Genomic DNA, 19,334 nt, shown 5'->3' with positions numbered 1-19,334 from the left:
TATATATTTTTATATATATCCAAATATGTATCTTAAATGTATTTGGATAGTATATATCCAAATACAGATTTTTAACAGTCGGATGGCTAATGCCATCTCCTAGTGTCAGTAAGTTTTTCCGCCCAGGGACATACACTGAGACAGTCTGGTTGATTAAGTATAAAAGTTCTTGTTTTGAGTCCAGAAAGGCACAAAGGCCCAGCTCTACGAGAAATTAACCATCTAATGTTCATCACCATCACTTGGAGGTAGGCATCCAATGAAAGTTAATTGCTCTCGTAACACCTTTGTGGATGTAACATCTTTAAGCATCACTTAAAACTCAACAGAACAAAAAGGACAGGAATGCTCCCCAGAAAGAAAAGCAGTACAATGCTGAACTGTTGAGGAGGAGAAATGACTCTCATGAAGTTAGCCAAGGTGAGCAGGAAAACTGCAAAGCAAGTGGAGCTTCACTGATACTGTCATGGAAAATATTTCTCTTTTCTTAAAGCCCTCAAGACAACTGGCTTATAGAAACTATACAGAAAAAGGTTAAAAGACTACAGCAACTCCGGAAACTATAGGAGGTTGCAAATACTGCATTAAATGAAAAAGCAGTAGTATGATGACAGGTCTTCACTGAAGTTATTGCAGCAGGAGCACAGAGGTACTCCTTTATCAGCTTTTATATCCCTGCTTTAAAAGCTGGCTAACTTCAATAAAAGCTGTTGTAGCATGAGAGTATGCAGCAGCTGAAAAATGGGCATAGGTAAACAAAATACGAGCTAGGTGAGATGGTATTTTAGCAGATCTGAGAAGTTACCAATGCTGTTGCAAAAATGTTCTATTTTAAAGATTTCTGTAAATAGGCAGGCAATGAATTAATGTTATGTACCAGCAGCAGCACTCAAAAATGCAGAGCAGATTTTGAACAAACCAGTAGACATTTGGCTTCCACTGTGTATGGCTTCCAAGATGCAGCTCTTGCCATTGACTGCATTCTTTCACAAAATGTCAGATACAGTGCTGTCTTAGGAAAAAAAAAAGATTCCAGAACATGTTAATAAGTTATATAAGGCAATCACAGGACCACGCGCTATTATTTACTCAGGTATGCGAGTCTTGCTGTACATCCACACAAAGAAGGAGGAGAACGTAAAGTACAGTGATGTCTTAACAGAAGTCTTGACCTTCAAACATTGGGACAGGATGTAGGCAGAGTTGATGTGCTAAGCAAGTCTTCATTACTGATTAGCCTCGTCGCCAAATATTTAGACTATTAGAGATGTAGAGTTTGTCAAGGTTTTCAGCCTTGTATTTAGCTCCTCTTATCTGCATAGAAGAACAATCAAGTTGTGGTGGGTTGACCCTCGCCAGCAGCTAAGCATCCACACTGCTGTTCACTCACTCGCCCACCCCAGTGGAAGGGAACAGGAAGAGAAAAAGTGAGGAAACTCCTGGGTCCAAATAGGGACAGCTTAATAAGCGATGCTGTGCAAGCACTGCTCAGCTATAGCCCCAATGTTGGTGTTAGCAATGCTGTTCTATCCACAAATCCAAAGCACAGCACCACACAGGCTGTTATGAAGAAAGTAAACTCCCATCTCAGCCAGACCCAGTGCACAAGTATAACTATTTCCTTTCTTTTCTTCCTTTTCAGGACCAGGACTTGCATTCATTGCTTACCCTAAAGCTGTTACCATGATGCCTCTTTCTCCTCTGTGGGCAACTCTGTTCTTCATGATGCTCATATTTCTTGGATTAGATAGTCAGGTATGAAACAAATGCTATTTAAATATTTTGTCAGATTCCCTAGCATGTGCATATAAGCATCCTTGGCGTAAACAGCATCTAACCTGATGAAAGAATGAACCCTAACTTAATTCCTTACTTAAAACCATTGATTCAAGTTCCTTATTTTAAATCTTAGTTATGTGATGCTGGAGATTCCTTTATGATTTACTGTGAACACTGATTCAGCCTGACTATAGCTTTCATTATTAACATGGGAATCAGTTTGAACTTAAATATGGGTGATTAAAATTCACAGTTCCGTAAAATACCAGTGTGTCATCCTTTCCTGTTTTTAAAGCACTTTGCAATGAATTTTGAAACTGAATATCAGATAGTGATAATGTAAGTTCCTGTGGTGTATTTATACTTCAAGATACCATAGCAAGAAATGTGTAGTCACATTCTGCAGCAAAGTGACAGCATAGAGGTTGTCCTTCCTATGTGACCATAAAAATTGTGAAAACTTTGATGAGAAATGTAAAGTAGCGGGCATTTTTAGCATGCGGCTCAGCTCTCGGCATGATTTGGTTCAGAAAGTTTTTGATTGTATACTGTAGAACAAAGCTCTTCAGTGCTTATTTTGCATGACATTTCCAGTCATTAAAGTTTTAATAACTGCTCTTTTTCCTGATCTAACAATTTTTTTAAAGTCTTTTTTAAAACGAGCAATTCCTGAATTCTACTCTTGACTGTTCCAGTGAAGCAGGCTTTATATTGTCTACTTTTGGGCATTAATTTCAGTGCCTATTTTAGAAGCCTTGCTCCAGAGTCCTTCGAGTCAGAAGCTCGGGCCTCTTCCTTTCTGCTGATTTTTAAAGTTAATAAGAATGTTCCTTCCCTCCTTCATTAGATGTACTTGGCCTGGGCCCTTAATAGCTTTGTGGAACTTCTCTCTTCTGTTAAATGGAGAGAACTTCTACAAAAAACCTGCTGCAGTTCATTTAGCAGTGCTTGAAGGTGCATAGCAATGCATAGCACTCCTTCGAGTGACAAAAGTGCAGGATGCTTAGAATGAAATTCTGCTGCAGTCCTGTGAACAGTTTGTACATTATTTAAGTCCCATTCAGGCCACATTTGAAAGATTTAACTTTTATGTAATCCATCTGCTACAGGGCAAACACATTCTGAGATAATATTAGTGGATTCAACTATTTGAATTTGCTGGTGGACTGGAAATCCATAGCTTTGGAATTTTTAATTCTGAAAGGATGTTCCTCTCAGTTTGAGCTTCTGCTTATAGTGTCCTTAGGGATCGTTCAGTCTCTATGATGAAAACATATAATGATATTTGAAGTGTGTAGTAGCAAATCCAAATCCCAACAGCAGATGAGAGACATATTTCATTTGTACTTTGCTATCATTTGTTCCAGTTCGTGTGTGTTGAAAGTCTTGTGACAGCTGTTGTAGATATGTACCCAAAGATTTTCCGAAGGGGCTACAGAAGAGAACTGTTGATTCTCGGCCTTTCCGTTGTGTCATACTTCATTGGCCTAATAATGTTAACTGAGGTAAGATGTGCTTTGTTGTACTACTGGAGAAAAAAGGAAATGGGTTTCTGGTTATAATCATAACAGATAAAATGCAAGAACATTTACCATAGACAAATTTCACTGTGAGGCACATGACTACAAAATACTTGAGAGACTGTTCTCAACTACTGTGTAACATTTGAAATGTGAAATGTATCCTCAGTTTTTCAGTTAAGCTTCGGAGATATTTTAATCAAAGTTACATAGCCAATTCCACCTGTTTTGCACCAGCCAACCAGATATACTGATCGTGGTTTCTGCTTACTTACTGTGGGCAGCCCAGTCTGAAAACAACTACATTTTGGATGAATAGATCAATAAAGAAGATGAAGTAAAGTGAAAATAGAAAACTAAAACATCTTTGATTTTTGTATCGCTAGGCCAGGTCAATCAATACGGCCAATCTCTGAGCAGAAATTGCTTCAGTAAGAGTTAAAAAAAAAAAAAAAAAAAAAAATTTTTTTTTTTCTTTCCCAAACAAACCAGGTTTGGGATGTTCTAAACCAAAAATTCTTAGGGTGTCAGTCCATCCCATCAGTTCATGATACAACAAGTCTGGCACTACTGTGTTTGGTGCCCAGGTTGGGGAGGGTCTCAGATCCTTTGTAACTTGGTAGGAGGTCACTCTTGCTGCTCAGTGCTTGCTTTACAGAGTGAGTTGTATCAACAGCCTTCCTCTCCTTCACTCTACCTCTCAAGACAGGAAGAAGAGGGGCAGAGTCCACACTCTGCTCATATTCTCCTGCTTGCTGGGCCAGTAGAGCCTCCCTGTACCAGGGAGCCAGGCAAAGAAAAAAGTTTCAGTCTGAAAAAAGTTTCAGTCTGAGGAGCTGTAGAATTAAATATCTGAGGAATGTTTGTCCGAGGAAGCCTGGCTGTATTAACCGTGAAGAGCCACAATGTGTCTGTTGTGCAGCAACCTCAGGCAGGGTTGCCCAGTGAAGCAGCCTCCCAGGGCTTCATGAACTCATCTGGGGTCACTTAAATTCCCTCTATAGAGATCCACAGTCCTTAGACTATGTGCTTTTCAAATTGCTTTGTAACTGAAAATGAGCAAATTTCATCCCAAAAAAGGCGTTAGGCAATTGTAAGCATGTTAGTCTGTTGTCCTCACTATGCAAGTTTTTACAACAAATAGAATAAATCAACGAATCAGAATATATTAGCTTTAGATACACTTTCAAGGAAAGAATAACTAAAGATGGGGAGGAAAGTGGAGACTAGGATAAAATGAAACTTTTATTACTTTTTTTAGTGACAGTTTGTGCCAGACTAATCAGATATCTTTCTCTGATAAGAGATATGACACTGTATGAAGCAAATGCAGTTGAGCAGAAGTTTTATATACTTCAGTGAAGGAATTGAAAATTCACCACAAGAAAAATTATTAATTTTGTTCAAAAGAAAAGGACTGGTACAAGTAGCTGGACAAAGACGAGATGATGACTGTTGGTGTTAAAAGAGACAGTGGCTGAAATGTGATTCTTAGTGAAGTTACACAGACAGCGCTTGGTAGCAATTTTATCTGGTATTCAACTTGCTATGGAAACAAGTCACATATAGTCATTGGCTACATGGGACTAGCTTCTTAACAGAAGTTTCAAAGATAAGTCCTTTTCCTTTTTCATGAAAGTTCAACGTTCATGGAAGTTGGCAGCCAGATAGAGAAGTCCTAGAAGTGTCCTTATTGTTCAAAAGAACAAAGCATGAGTTCAGTCTTTATTAAATACCAGGGTATTCACAAAAAAGCTGTAGCTTAATGAGTGCATGAAGTGTAACAGCTCACAGTCATCTATAAGATTTAAATCCAAATCAGGCTTCATTAACTCAGATGTTCCTGGGTCACAGAAGAAAGCATAATGATAGGGAAGGACTGGATGACTGGAGTATTAAAGATGGAGTAGACTGTAGTAGCACAAAGTATAAGGTCGTCCGTACAGTAGTAAGCATTTCTACTAGGCATTGAAAACCATTAGGAAAGAGAAGTATCTGGATGTGAAACTAAGCACTACGAATATGCTGTAGACATAGAGCTATGTTTCTTAGATGTTTTGGGAAGGTATTTCCGATTGAGAGATGGGAATAGTCCCATGACTGGACAAGGTAATAGTCCCACTGAAATATTATGTATGACTCTGGATACTTGTATTCAGACTGGAACAGCATGCAAAGCAAGAGCAGTGAGGATGATCCTAGAAGTACAGAGCTGATTTTACCAGAAACTAGCAAAATTATGATAATATTAGCAAGGGTGTATGATTGCTTTCTGTAAGTACATCATAGATGTAACAGTGAGTATAAACATGAACTATTTCTGCAAAAAGAATGGCTCCCTTTCCCTCATCCCCAATCCAGGGTGTATAAGCTGGCAATGAATAATTAGGCTGAAAATTAAGAAAGGATTTCTATCCATCAGAACAGTGAGGTTCTAGAAGTTTTTCCAAGAAAATAGTTTTGGCTTTAAACTGGAATTCAGATTGTCGGTTAGTTTATGGAAGGTATTATGTGACATAGTTCCCTGTGAGAACAGAGGAATTGACACTGGTTGATTAAGAATTCCTTCCAGGTGTGTGTCCCTATAAATTGAGCATTAGAGCAGAGCAGCCTTATAGGGATCAATTTGCCTGTAATTATTGTTACCCTCAGTAAGATAAATTGTCTTTGCTATGTAAAATGTGGAAATTTTGGAATAATTCCTCCCACAGTGCAAGTGTTAATCAGAGCACCGAGAGGTACATTATCAAGATGTACAGGCTAAAAGAAATATAAACATGAGGAGTGAAAAGGAAGGAAGTGCTCCAAAATGACAGGAATATTCTTGCAAGAGTTTTGCAGTTTTGTGTTCCTTACATTGTATTGTCTTAGTTGTTTGATCTCTAAGTTTCCAATTTGCTCAGATATTTGCTGAACCTCACAGTGAGCTCTTTGCAGTAAAGATGTTCACTTGTGAGATTTTGGGAAGCAGTCAGAAGGCACATCTGACTAAAAGCAGTGTAGCTAATAATCAAAAAAGCATCTGCATTAGGAGAAAATAAAATCTCAGGTAATTAAAAAAAATTTACTTCAGTATTTGCATTCTGGTTTGGGAAGGCTGACGTTCCACAGTGCTTTTATTATAACATTTTGCTCAACAGAAACCTTAAAGGACAGAGAAACACTTTTTTTCTCAGTATCACTAGAGAGACGTAAGTTATTACTGAGAGATGTGACTTATTTATATCATCAACTGGTCAATCTAAGTAGCTGTGATCCAATGCAGAAATGACATACTGGTAGAGAACGCTCCATCCCATGGTTACTTCAGTAAGGCATCAAAGCATTATGCATGAGCAAGACTTCCAAGAGTAAATATATCAGAGAATCACAGAATGGTTTGGGTTGGAAGGGACCTTAAAGATCATCTACTTCCAACCCCCCTGCCATGGTCAGGGACACCTTCCACAAGACCAGGTTGCTCAAAGCCCCATCCAGCCTGGCCTTGAACACTTCCAGGGATGGGGCATCCACAGCTTCTCTGGGCAACCTGTTCCAGTGCCTCACCACCCTCATAGTGAAGAATTTCTTCCTTATATCTAATCTAAATCTACCCGCTTTCAGTTTAAAGCCATTACCCCTTGTCCTACCCCTACATGCCCTTCTAAAAAGTCCCTCTCCAGCTTTCTTGTAGGCCCCCTTCAGAACTGGAAGGCCACTATAAGGTCTCTTCAGAGCCTTCTCTTCTCCAGGCTGAACAACCCCAGCTCTCTCAGCCTGTCTTCATAGGAGAGGTGCTCCAGCCCTCTGATCATCTTCACGGCCCTCCTCTGGACTTGGTCCAACAGGTCCATATCCTTCTCATGTTGGGGGCCCCAGAGCTGGATGCAGTACTCCAGGTATATCCCAACTCTGTCCTTACCCTCTCTTGCATTTCTAAATACTCATTGCTGGATTTTATTCAGGCTTTGGATTATTCATAAAAGGTATTTTACCTTATAGGAAAACTTTCTCATTCAGATGTATGGTCATTTCCTAACTGTACAGCACTAGTTTTGCCAAATGCCTGCTTGGACATCAATGCAGTTTTATATGCAATAACTTTAGAACGTTCTTATGTTCCGTAAGATTTAGACAGGGTTTCAAGTTTACAGAGTCCATCTTAACTTACCTTCAGTCAGTTAATACAGAGGAAAAAAGGGGGAAATCCTAGGTATTGTTTTTGATTTAGTTTTCTTTATGTTTTTAGGGTTCTCTTCCATTTGCAGAAAATTGTCTGAGATGTAATGGATCATATGTACTACCAAGTAGCATTACATTTCAGCTGAAGAGATGATCTCAAGCCCCTATTTCCTTCACATAGCTTTCTGCAAAGAGGGAAGTCTTAGGATTCCTTTCTATTGAAATGATCTTTTGTGAATCTCCTCCTCATTATTATTTCAATATTGAACGCATATGTAATAAAAGATTAAGTATCTTGCATAGAAAATAGTGCAATATTATTCATATAATTTTAATAGTCAGGTTATCCATAATGTTATTAATTGGACTTCATAGGTTTTCTTCTCATCTTGCCTCGAGGCAAAGGCTCTAGAAAGCCAGCCAGTTCTCTGAACAGTTCTGACTGTTGTAAGCAAGAAAAAAAAATACAGGAAAAGAAGAAAAGAATTATGTCTTTGATAGATGCGACAATTGATATAGTTGAGTCATAGTCAAACAGTAAGTGAGGATGTCTTAGTTAAGCACATTTACCTTTTTCATACTAGTTGGTATCGTGGCACCACTGAATGCAGAAAATGACAGGTCATTGATATCATAGTGTGCATTGTGTATGGATGCCATGCTAATTTAGGACACTGCTTGGTTTTGGTTGCTTTCCTCTCTGGAAATGCAGAGGTTGCTATTTTAAAGCCATTTGGAGAACAATTTTTAACTCGTTAGGAAAACATTTTTAAAAAGCTTGCTTGGAGTCAGGGTGATTCTTATTTCGCTTTTTTTTGTCAAATAATAATGACTCGTTTAAGTAGCGTGAGCTACATTCAAACTTTGTAGGTCAGTTTACTCATTTTACAGTGCCTATGCCATTGCAGAGTGATTCTAGTAGTTAACAGATTTTGCCTCCTTTCCCCACATTTTAACTAATTCTTTTACATATTAATAGCACAGACACAAAAAAAAGACCCTGCATCTTCATGTGCAGTGATCTGTAGATCAAAAGCACCTGTAGTTATCTAAAGCTTGGTGTAATAACAAGTGAAGTTGAAAAAAAGCATGGAGGTGGGAGATCGTTTTGGAAACAAGTCAAACATAGTTCTCTCCACTCCAGGGTTTACTACTTTAAAGCAAATGCACAGTGTTCAACTGACATAGGGAATAATCTTAAGTGCTATGGAAGAAAAAAATCTTTCACAATTAACAAATCACTGAGAAATGAAGATTCTTTGTTCAAGAAGGAACCAACTTTAGTAGGAAGATTGCCAGGGAACCAACAGATTGACTGTGTAATTAAAGCCATATTTGCTATGAAATATTTCTACTGGTGCCAACGCAATATTATTTTTCCTTTTTCTGTTTTTGTCTTTCAGGGTGGGATGTATGTCTTTCAGTTATTTGACTCTTATGCAGCTAGTGGCATGTGCCTTCTTTTTGTTGCCATATTTGAATGTGTCTGCATAGGCTGGGTTTATGGTGAGTTGCTGAAAATTGCTTTGGTTTTGAATTTTTATAGAAGTTTTCTATTTGCTTAAAAGCAATGTGAAAGCCTTGTACCCTTATGGAGTGGGGCCCTCCACATTCCCATGCCGTGCCAAAAGACTGGAATGCCTTTTTTTCCACTCTAAATAACAGAGATAGTGGAATCGATTTTTTTTTTTTCCCCTTGGCCCTTGTCAGGACTGACCTCCACCTTCCTTCACCAAGGAAGTCTTTAGCTGCCTTAGAAAGTAGGGGTGGCAATAAGTCTTTCTTCTCTCACAAAGCATCTGTGCAGGGCATGTTCCCTTCCACTTCTGACACTCACAGATAAATCCAGGGAAGTTGGCGCTCATGCCTCATTAACACAAAAGGGACATAGTCGTGTTCCTAGATCTGCTGTTTCTGTCTGTCAGCAATGTCAAGAGAAAACCATGGGTATGTTGTGGGTATGTTCATGGTTACACCCTCAAGCATTTTTTGCTCACAAAGGACTGACAATTTTACTTTGTAAATCATCATATGAACTTCAGATCGCCCATGTCCCCAGCTATCTAGGGATTCACACATGAGCTTGTAGCATATATATGCTCTTTAACTGGGCTTGCTCAGACGGTTACTGACCAGAAGCCATTTCTGTTTGACAGCTCGCCCACTCCTACTCGCTGTTCATATTGGTCAGATACAGATGTAGGCAGCAATCTCTGCCACAAGTATGGAGCAGATGACAGAGTAAAGAGATAGCAGCGTCAGTCTTTGCAGCTCTGTCAGAACCTATGTTTTTCTCTTTACTGTTTTAAATACTGACCTATACACTTACATGTACATTCTACATCTGCTTTTCATTTGTTTTTTTGGGCAGGCAGCAGTCGCTTTTATGATAACATTGAAGACATGATTGGGTACAAACCACTGTCATTGATTAAATGGTGCTGGATGGTCTTAACTCCAGGTATTTGTGCAGTAAGTATAGAATATCCAAATAACTTGTTTTAGACATAAAGGGGTTTTCTGTGCATATTTTTAGAATTTTGCTGCTGCTAATAGTTCTCAACGGTTGAGAAAAACGCCTATTGATTTGTAGCATATGTTTTAATTAAAAAACACTCTGTAGTATCTGTAAAAATTGTTAAATATTCTGTGAATTGTGAGAAACCTTAGTGTAGGAAATAATAGGAAAAAAATAAACCCAGGTCCCTAAAAGAATATTTGCCAATACAATGGAGGCTTTTTTTCACTGCATCGCCAGTATACCTTGTGTCTACCCAGCATAACTCAAGCTCCTCTAGACTTGTGCTGGTTTCCTTCCTGCTCCAGCCTCCTGTTTCCTTCCCTCTCTTTGGGTGAGTAGATATTTTTCAAAGAAGACAGGACATTTTTTTTCTAGCAGAAGTAGTAGAAGAGGCCAAAAGCACATCTCGTATGCATGAAGAAGGGGAAGGAGTTTGCCTTACCAGAAGCTAGCAGTATTGGTGCCAACTCTGGCAATCTGCTGTGGCTACATAAAAGGGACAAAATTACAAAAGGAGCATGACCAGATTGCCCATAAATTTCATCCACAAGTGCTTGAGGATTAGATATTAAAATCTTCCAGTTCTCCAATATGTAAATGACAGCAACTGCAAAACCACAGATGCTGGGGCACCTAGAGATCCAGGTTCCCTTGAGCTCTGCCAGTTCATTTGCAAACTTGGGAAAATTTCTGACTCATTTTCATCAACTCTGAAATGAACTTAATATCACTTGCTCTTGTACACTCTTTTCACCACTTTGGAGAAAAGTACATAGTAACTTTTCTATATTTCATAAATTTAAATGGTCCAAACTGCTTGATTAGACACCTGTCAAATTTAGACAGATATATTTGAGCTTTTGTGAGGATGAAAGAGTTGGCCTGCAGAACTGCAGATACAGACAGTGGATTAAGGCTACTTTGAAAATTTTGGCTTTCCTTTTTCGTCATGACAGGTTGGAGAGAACGCAGCTTGTGTTACTTCATCACAGCTGGTTCACAGTAGCAAAACTTAATCTTTCCTGCCCAGGTACTGTTTGCCATCAAAGTGCAGGTTTTATGTCATGGGGAGGTAAACAGGATTTAAACTTGAAAGGTTGTTCATTTCTGTGGAAGGTACTGAGGAGACATGTTATTTAAGCTGTATATAGATATTGCTGTTTTTTTTTTTCCTCTGACTGAAAAGCTTGCCTCTACTTTCCATCTTTAGGGAGACTGGCCTTGCCAAAACAGTCAATCATCTTCTTGTTACATAGGCAGTGTTTTTTCAAAAACTCTAATATGTTTCTCTGCTTATTTCAGGGAATCTTCATCTTTTTCCTGGTGAAATACAAGCCTTTGAAATACAACAATGTATATATATACCCTGACTGGGGCTATGGCATAGGGTGGATGATGGCGCTCTCTTCCATGATCTGTATCCCTTTGTGGATCTGCATTAAGCTGTGGAAGACAGAAGGCACTTTCATAGAGGTAAGATTAATGATACTGAAAAAAGAAGTGGGAAGGGAGTGTGAATCCTCACCTGCATGAGACTAAGCACAGTTTAATCAAAAAAGCAACGCCATGTACCTGTTCCAGTGACAGCTTGCATTAGGCCTCTCAGTCACTGGTGGAAAGAGGCATCTGAATTTTCTCTATTTTCTTAGAATCACAGAATCATAGAATCGTTTAGGTTGGAAAAGACCTTTGAGAACATCGAGTCCATCTGTAAACCTAACACTGCCAAGTCCATGACCCTAAGCACCACATCTATGCGTCTTTTAAATACCTCCAGGGATGGTGACTCAACCACTTCCCTGGGCAAAACTTCTTCTGAATTTCTTTTTTTTTTTGCCTTCACTGACTTCAGCCTATGGTAAACTAACCAATACTACAGCTTTAAGGTGCTCTGTTCCTGCTCAATTTATAGCTTAAAATGTCTGTAACATCAGCTAAATCCCTCAAGAAGGTTTGTACCAGCCATTCATTCAGGTCAGCCGCCTTCTTTCCATGGTTTTGGTGCCTAACGTTTGTGCTGCCAGGATTTTCCTCCAGGAGCTGGGTAGCAAACACTCACATATGTCTTCTGGACAGTTTTCCTCATTACAGTTCTCTAAGTGAGAAATAGAGGCAAAAAGAAATATTCAGTGCAATTTACTAACATTTGTATCAGGTTATCTCAGTCTAGGCTGAGGTTAAGGTTATTAAATATAAGACCTTTTTTCCAAAGAAAGACAGTGAAGATGGCTATAATGGAAGAAACAAGAATATAAATCTCATTCAGCTGCTTGGGATTTCTCATATTCCAGAAAAGCCTGGTTCTGTCATCTGGAGTTCATTAGATGCTAGTCAGTAAAAGTAGGTATCCCAGTATTGCCTCCTTCCATCTCAATACATATATGGAGGGGACTTTATTCAGACCCTTTCATGCTTTCTCAGTCTTTCTGATATTCTCTAGGATAATGCCAATGTGAAGAACAAGACAGTAGGAATTTCTGTGTCTAGGGTACCTGGGGCTCATTAACTTATCTAGCACTTTTGAAAGATCTCTCAGTGTATACCCACACTTTCAAAATTATCCTCTATTCAGAACCAAAGGGTATGACGCCTGAATATATCTGAGTATATCTCAAAGTAATAGTTACTGCTTTCTTGAATGGAGAAGCTAACATAAAATTTATTGTGCTGGCTGACAGCAGTCCATATTGAAATGACTCCATTAAGCCGATTAAATATGGCCTGGAGGCTACCTAGGAAATCTTTACTGTGGGTATATAAACAAAAAATGAATTGTCTATAATATAGTTTTCTTAGCATGTCAAAAGAGGAAGTTTTGCACAAATCTTAACATTAACTATTTCCTTAATGCATCAACCTTACCCTATCTCTGCAAGTAAATAGACTTTGTGTATAGAATCTTGTTTTGCATTGCCCTTGTAGGCTGAAGCATTGCAGGTCATTATCTTTTCTGTACATGAACGATGAGAGGGTTTTTTTAATTACAGTTGGGAGCTTCTCAGGAAGCCAACTTCCTGCAACATCTCTGCTCTCCAAGCTGTAAGCAGCAATGTTGCCACTGATGTTACTGCTATAAAAGAGAAAGTTCTCAGCTGAACACGTATATTTTTCTTTTGTTCTTTATTGTAGCTTAATACACTTTGGCAGTCTCTTGTTTATTTATTTTTTTCAGTATATATCCTTTGACTATACCATGAGAAACAAAATGTACCCATATAACAGGCCTTACCCAGGGCATTGTGCTGAATTTCTTCATGGAAGGGAATGTAACTCTAAATCAGCATGAAAATTCACTTTGACTTTGTCTTTGCCTTCGTTCTCTAGCCTTTGGTCTGGTGTGATTTGTAAAGAACTGTGTGGCGTGCAGTTTTATGGATGTATCTATAACAGGGAAATGAGAAGCAGACATGCAAGAGAAGAGGTTTATATAGTCAATCTATTTAAGAAATGTGTGTCTGTGACCAAGAAAAAGATAATGATTTCCATTTTCTCAACTTTTCTAGAAATTCAGGAAGTTGATTACACCTAGCTCGGATCTGAAAATGAGAGGGAAACTTGGAGGAGGAGCCTACATTGCAGCAATAAATGACTGCGATGCCAAACTGAAAGGAGATGGCACCATTTCAACCATTACAGAAAAGGAGACACATTTCTGAAAGAACTATCTTTTTTGTTTTATTTTTTTGTATAAATAAATAAATAAATTCACTTAATTATAGAGGCTGGCTTGTTTTGCACAAAATTTTATTAACCAGTTAATTTTAAAGTGAAAATTGTATACTTGTTTAAAAGTGATTTTTTAAATTACTATATAAGTAATGATTGTGTAAAAGAAAAAGAAATAGTATTATATGGTATGTTAGTGATGACTTCTTGTAATGTGGTGATTTCAGTAAATGTTTTTTTAGAAGTTAGAGGGACCTGTATAATGTGCTGTAAAACTTTTCTACTTTGATTTCTGGCAGGTGTAATGTTGTATAGATACATGCATTCTAATCTGTAAGCATTTCAGACCATTTCAGCTTTTAATGTATGTATATAAAGGGGACCAGCATGTCCTTTTGTTTATATTGGAAGAAATTGTGAGGGGATGGGGGAATGACTTGTAACTGCTGTTGCGTATTGCTCTCTAAATGCGGGCTGTATCCAGAGTCCATTGAAATCAGAGGGAGCCTTTCCAACTGGGGCCAGTGGCTTTTGCAGCAGGCTGTGTGCGATCCAGCCTTTCCCTAGGCCAGGGCAGCTGCAAGACTGAGTTTTGCACCTAACAAAGCTCTTCTTTCAGGGCAAGTTTTGTGAAGCCGACAGGAAGCACCACCTCAGCTGCTCTTACCGCCTTCCCTCCACCCTCCATTTGCTTCAACAGGTCTAAAAATGTGGTGGAATGGGCCCACTTCTGAGTCACTGTTTTTCTGGAGATGGATAGAGAATATTTCTTACGAGCTATGAATTTTGCTGCTCTTGTAAGTTAATGGTCTCTACAATGATGTGTACTGCTTCAGGAGACCTCTAAAGCTTTTTCATTTTCTTTAGTGTCTGGGTGGCCAGTACTTCATTTTGGTTGACACTTCCCATCCCCTGAAGTGAAATGTGTTTGTCTATGCTTGTACAACAGGAGATCAAGGTTACTTTATATATGTGGAGATGTTCTGAGGGAAAAAAGAGCAGGTTTAGAGCTCTGCATACCTTGGTCTCTCTGTCTGTCTCTTTATCCGTTTGCCGGTCTGTCTGTACATCTATTCACTCCCCTCAAAAGAAATCAAGGATCCTGTAATGACAATGTGTAGCACTATATAGCTTTTCTCATCTTCAAGTACTTTCTAGATACTCTCAGATTAGGTCCTGATTGCTCTACCCTGAATGGTGTCGAGGGTTGCACTGAAGTCAGAATAGGAGCTTATATGGAAGGCTAGAGTAATTGGTCCTTGATCATAGAAGCATAGAATACCAGGTTGGAAGGGACCTCAAGGATCGTCTGGTCCAACCTTTCTTGGCAAAAGCATGGTCTAGACAAGATGGCCCAGCACCCTGTCCAGCCGAATCTTAAAGGCATCCAATGTTGGGGAATCCACCCTTCCCTGGGGAGATTAATCTCTACAAGAGTTCCAGTAGGTAATTTATATACGGTGCAAATGAAGGAATTAAGACAGGGATGTTGTGACTTCTCTGTTTTACAAAAGGAACAGTATTGGATTTGTGATATCAGGCCTTTTTATTCTATCAGTTGTATGAACTGACTCCCTCTGATTTAAAACAGATTTTGTATGTGAATCCAACTGATGGATGGTTGTTACCATGAGGTATGCAAATGCTAGTCCCAGTATCTCTTGGGTTTTGGTTTGGGTTTTTTTTTTTTCTACCAATATTCCAAACCCTATTCTGGGCCTGTTCTGGGCAATTTTTTTTTTTTCTTGTCCTGTTTTTTTATTTAATGGTTGTATGAGAAACCTGTGGAGGAATACTGTACTACAGTGCACAGTATTTGATGGGGAGAGACAAGCAACAGCCTAAGACAGCTCAGAAGAAATGTCATAAAATCTGCTGTCTTCTCTGCAATTCAGAATTGCCAAAGCTCAGATACCAGCATCTGGAGTTATTAGAAACAGAAGTGGCTGCTGGTCTTCTACAGAGGAAAACATTTCACTAGAAGTCACTAAGTATATCTTAATGTTACATAGAACTGTACATGTAGTCAGCATTCTTTGAGATTTTACGGTTACCTCCTAAGAAAGCATTTTCATAGAATCACTTTGTCTCAAGTCACATCATTAAATCTAATAGATCTGTATAATTTTACTTCATCTTATTTGTATTTTTCGTGTGGTAAGGTGGAAGTCTAAGAGCGAACTTCCCTACCACAATTCTACTTTAAATATTTAAAGTCCTGCTTGCCTTTGCATATCTCCATTGTTAGGTGCTTAGGAAAGGACATTTTGAAGGAGCCTGCCTTTATGAAGGTACAGAACCATCATCTTGTGAATGCTGGCCTCCCTCAGAGGGAGTCTTCAGCTTGGCATCCAGAACTGGAGGTTACCAATGAAAATCACAGTCCCATTGGAAAATGATACCTCCGGAAGAGAAATGCTCCCAGAATTGAAACCACAGATTGAGTTATATGGCTACGGAAAATACAACGAAGCAACTGAAAGCTACATATTGACATTGAAAAAATGCCCACTCCAAAACCTGAACATTTTTGGAAGTTCTAATGAGTCATAAATATTTCTAACCCAGTGTCCCTTTCTGGTCTTTCTCTCTACCCACCAGAGTTGCAGAACTAAGGCCCCAAAGCCACATGTGGGCCTTGGGATGGATCATGTTCCCTCCCAGAGAAAACGTCAACACGTTTTCTTATCAGTGAAGAATGTGCAAATGTAGCTGCACTGCTAGGTTACACTTGGCCTTGATTTCAATGAAGTTTTATCTTCAGCAATCAGGACTCCTCATGAAGTTTACGGTAAAGTGTGCCAAGAGGTGGAACACCACTCAACTGGCCATCCTTTAGACAGAAAATGGAAATCCCAGACAAGTCAAGATTGCCCTCTGAATCATAACACACACTGCTGTAGCAGAAAAAATTTACTTGTGCATTTTAGCTTGTCAATGTACTTTGAACTGGTGTACTCATCCAAATATCTCCACAGGAACTATGTACTTTGTATGGAACATGCTTCCTATTCTGCTGCTATGAACCATTTCACCCGTAGCTTTATACACATACATATGGTTTGGCATGGTCTAAAGTATTATACAGTATTACTAATGTGCTGTGCTTGTAAATGTGTGTGTTTAATACCTGGCTTGTTTAACACTTTACTGATTTTTAAAAAAATATTTTTCTTTTGTGGGGAGGGATGTGGGAGTGTAAATTTCCTATCTCTATTTGTGTTTTGTTTTGGGGTTTTGGGGTTTTTTTGAAACAATATGAAGGGGAAAATGCAAAAAACAACTATATCATGATGATTTTTTTACGTGGTAGAAACAATATTGCCCTTTTCTGAAATATCTGCAGTACTATTAAAAATATTACAATAAAAATGAACAACCACTGAGGTTTATGTAACATTTTACAGAAAGAAAGATTCTGTTTGGTTTTGAAGGGCACAAGATTTCGTCTACTTACTTGTTTTCAAAAATTAAAGGAAATGGGCAAAACCCATTCTGTGTATTTTAGTTTATATCAATGTATTTTATATGACCCTCACCTAACAAATTAAATAATCACAACTACCCTGTTAGGCAGACATACATCCCTTGATTTTAAGTGGGGAACTTAGAAACAAGAGAAGATTTAGCAAGTTCTTTGAACTCATCCAGTAAATCTGTGGCTGAAACAAACTGAGGTTTCCTGACCTCACAACTTAATGTCACTGTTATTTAATATAAATCCATGTTTGCCATGGAAAAGTGCAGACCTGCCGCCACTTTCTCCCCTACCCCCATGCCTCCCCACTTCTGGTGTGTTTTGCTGTGGCCTCCTTTGTGTCGCTGGCAGTGTTAGGAGAGCTACCTCAGGAACCCGTCTGGCTGAAACTTCACCCAATACATTTAGTTCTCAGTAACTTCAGCTTATTGCCTGGCCATACAAATGCTAGTGCTGAAGGGAGATACCACAGGAAGGTGAATTACCTCTTCCAGCTGCTAGATACGTTACGCTGGATTAAAATAACCTTAAAACCACGGCCTCGGTCACAGGCCAATGCTGTCCCTTTGATCATCTTTTGTACTATGATTTCATGCTTTTATACTCTTCTTTCTTATGTCAGTGGCCCATGTACAGGGAAAAATGCTTGCTTTAGTACATGACACACTGATGAAAAATTCTGATATTCTACCCTGAGGCACCCTATTATACAGTAGCCTGCCACACAGGAAATGAAGCTCTTTTCTTAAAGGCTGTTTCTCATCTTGATTAATGAAGCATGGCTATAGTAAGGAAAATGTGCTACGGATTTTGACAAAGCCTTTCAATTCCTCTCTGACTGTACAACTACTCTGCCCAGCTGCAAAGATACCACAGGAAGGGTGTGCACCCTTTTCCCAGGGTTGATGTCCTTGCACCTGGAGCAGCAGCCCATGGCAGACCTAGGATCCAGCCAGGCAGCATTACAAAATTCTTGGCCCCATCTTGCAACTGAATATTGAGTAAATCTGAACATATCAGGAAATTTGGCCTCAGATGTTGATGACTCCCCATTCAGAGAAATACCTGAACTTGGTTATCCACAGTGCAGCAAGTCTAGTGAAAATAACTAAAACCACTGATTTCTGACTAGATCAAAAATGTTCTGGTGGATTATATACTTGCACATTTGGCTGGAAGAAGATGTGAAAATTTGCAGAGAGACAGACATAAAAAGGAGAAAACTGGCTGGGATTCTCTTAAAAAAGGTTTAGAGAAGACTGAAAAGCTTGAGAAGGCATAACGCACAACTGCTCAGACTCCCCAGATTGTATGAACAAGAAGGGCTGAGCGCTAGCAGTGCAAGACAGTTTCCAGCTCTTCTTTGTAAAGCTACTCTTAAAATATAAACTATTCATTACAATGTAATACAGCAGAAGGGACCAAGATTTGGGTGCTGATTTGAAGTGAGAATTTGAGGGAAGAGTTGCACACCCCTTTTCTTACGTGCTTTTATTTTAAAAGGATCAGCTCCTTCATCTTTTTTAACCTTTGTTCTCTGAGAGCTGCAACCAACCTCAGCCACGTCCTGCACTCCCTCAAGTCATTCCGAATTCCCGTCACTGCCACCTCCTTGTTGGCTGCCCATGCCCACATTAATTGCAGAAGGCTGCTCTTGGGCTTTCAAGCTAATTTTCTGCATCTGCCTTCCTCAGCTGCCTTGATCATCACCTGTACTTGTCCATCCTGCAGACAGAATAGTCTTGAGCTATATTGTTGGTACTGCCAAATCAGAAGCCCAAGTATCACACATTATCGTAAGTGAAAGGAACAAAAATCTTTGCATGTTCTGAGAAATGTCTTGCCAGTAATTGTTTCTAGTGCTATTATAACACATGCTAGAAGCCGCAGCCAGGCCCCTCTTTCCCACAAGGTCTTACTGTCAGCTGATGGAGAGGGTCCTTCTACATCATGACGAGGTCCATGGCTTTTAAAATGAGAGAGTCCTTGCTACTGTGGTATTCCAGTTAAACAAGAAGAGAAGCACAAAGATAGCCAAGAGTTCCTTGCTGTAAATGGTTAGTGACAAAATATCGGGGTATGCTTTCTATTTCTATCAGCTTGCTGTTAATACAGTGTCAGTCAGCCCACTCCACTGTCCATTCCCAGCACTTACTACAGCATTACATAAGAGGCACAGCAGCTTTTCTTAAATGTTATTGTGAAACAT

The 19,334-nt window shown here is 39.1% G+C and overlaps 1 protein-coding gene across 1 annotated transcript; it reads left to right on the top strand.

The window, feature by feature from the left end:
- Window positions 1–329: 329 nt before the first annotated feature.
- On the top strand, window positions 330–14,047 carry LOC104072108 (sodium- and chloride-dependent GABA transporter 3-like; the record flags this gene model as incomplete). The annotated part of the gene is made up of 7 exons (XM_009577121.1): window positions 330–420; window positions 1,643–1,755; window positions 3,147–3,284; window positions 8,864–8,966; window positions 9,832–9,932; window positions 11,284–11,454; window positions 13,485–14,047. Coding segments are annotated over 7 exons (870 nt in total), but the record flags the coding sequence as incomplete, so codon positions are not given.
- Between the last annotated feature and the right edge of the window lie 5,287 nt (window positions 14,048–19,334).

Source organism: Fulmarus glacialis, unplaced genomic scaffold (assembly GCF_000690835.1).
Source record: "Fulmarus glacialis isolate BGI_N327 unplaced genomic scaffold, ASM69083v1 scaffold25244, whole genome shotgun sequence".
Lineage (NCBI taxonomy): Eukaryota > Metazoa > Chordata > Aves > Procellariiformes > Procellariidae > Fulmarus > Fulmarus glacialis.
Note: the sequence above shows the minus strand (reverse complement) of the source record. Positions and strands in the feature narration are given on the sequence as shown.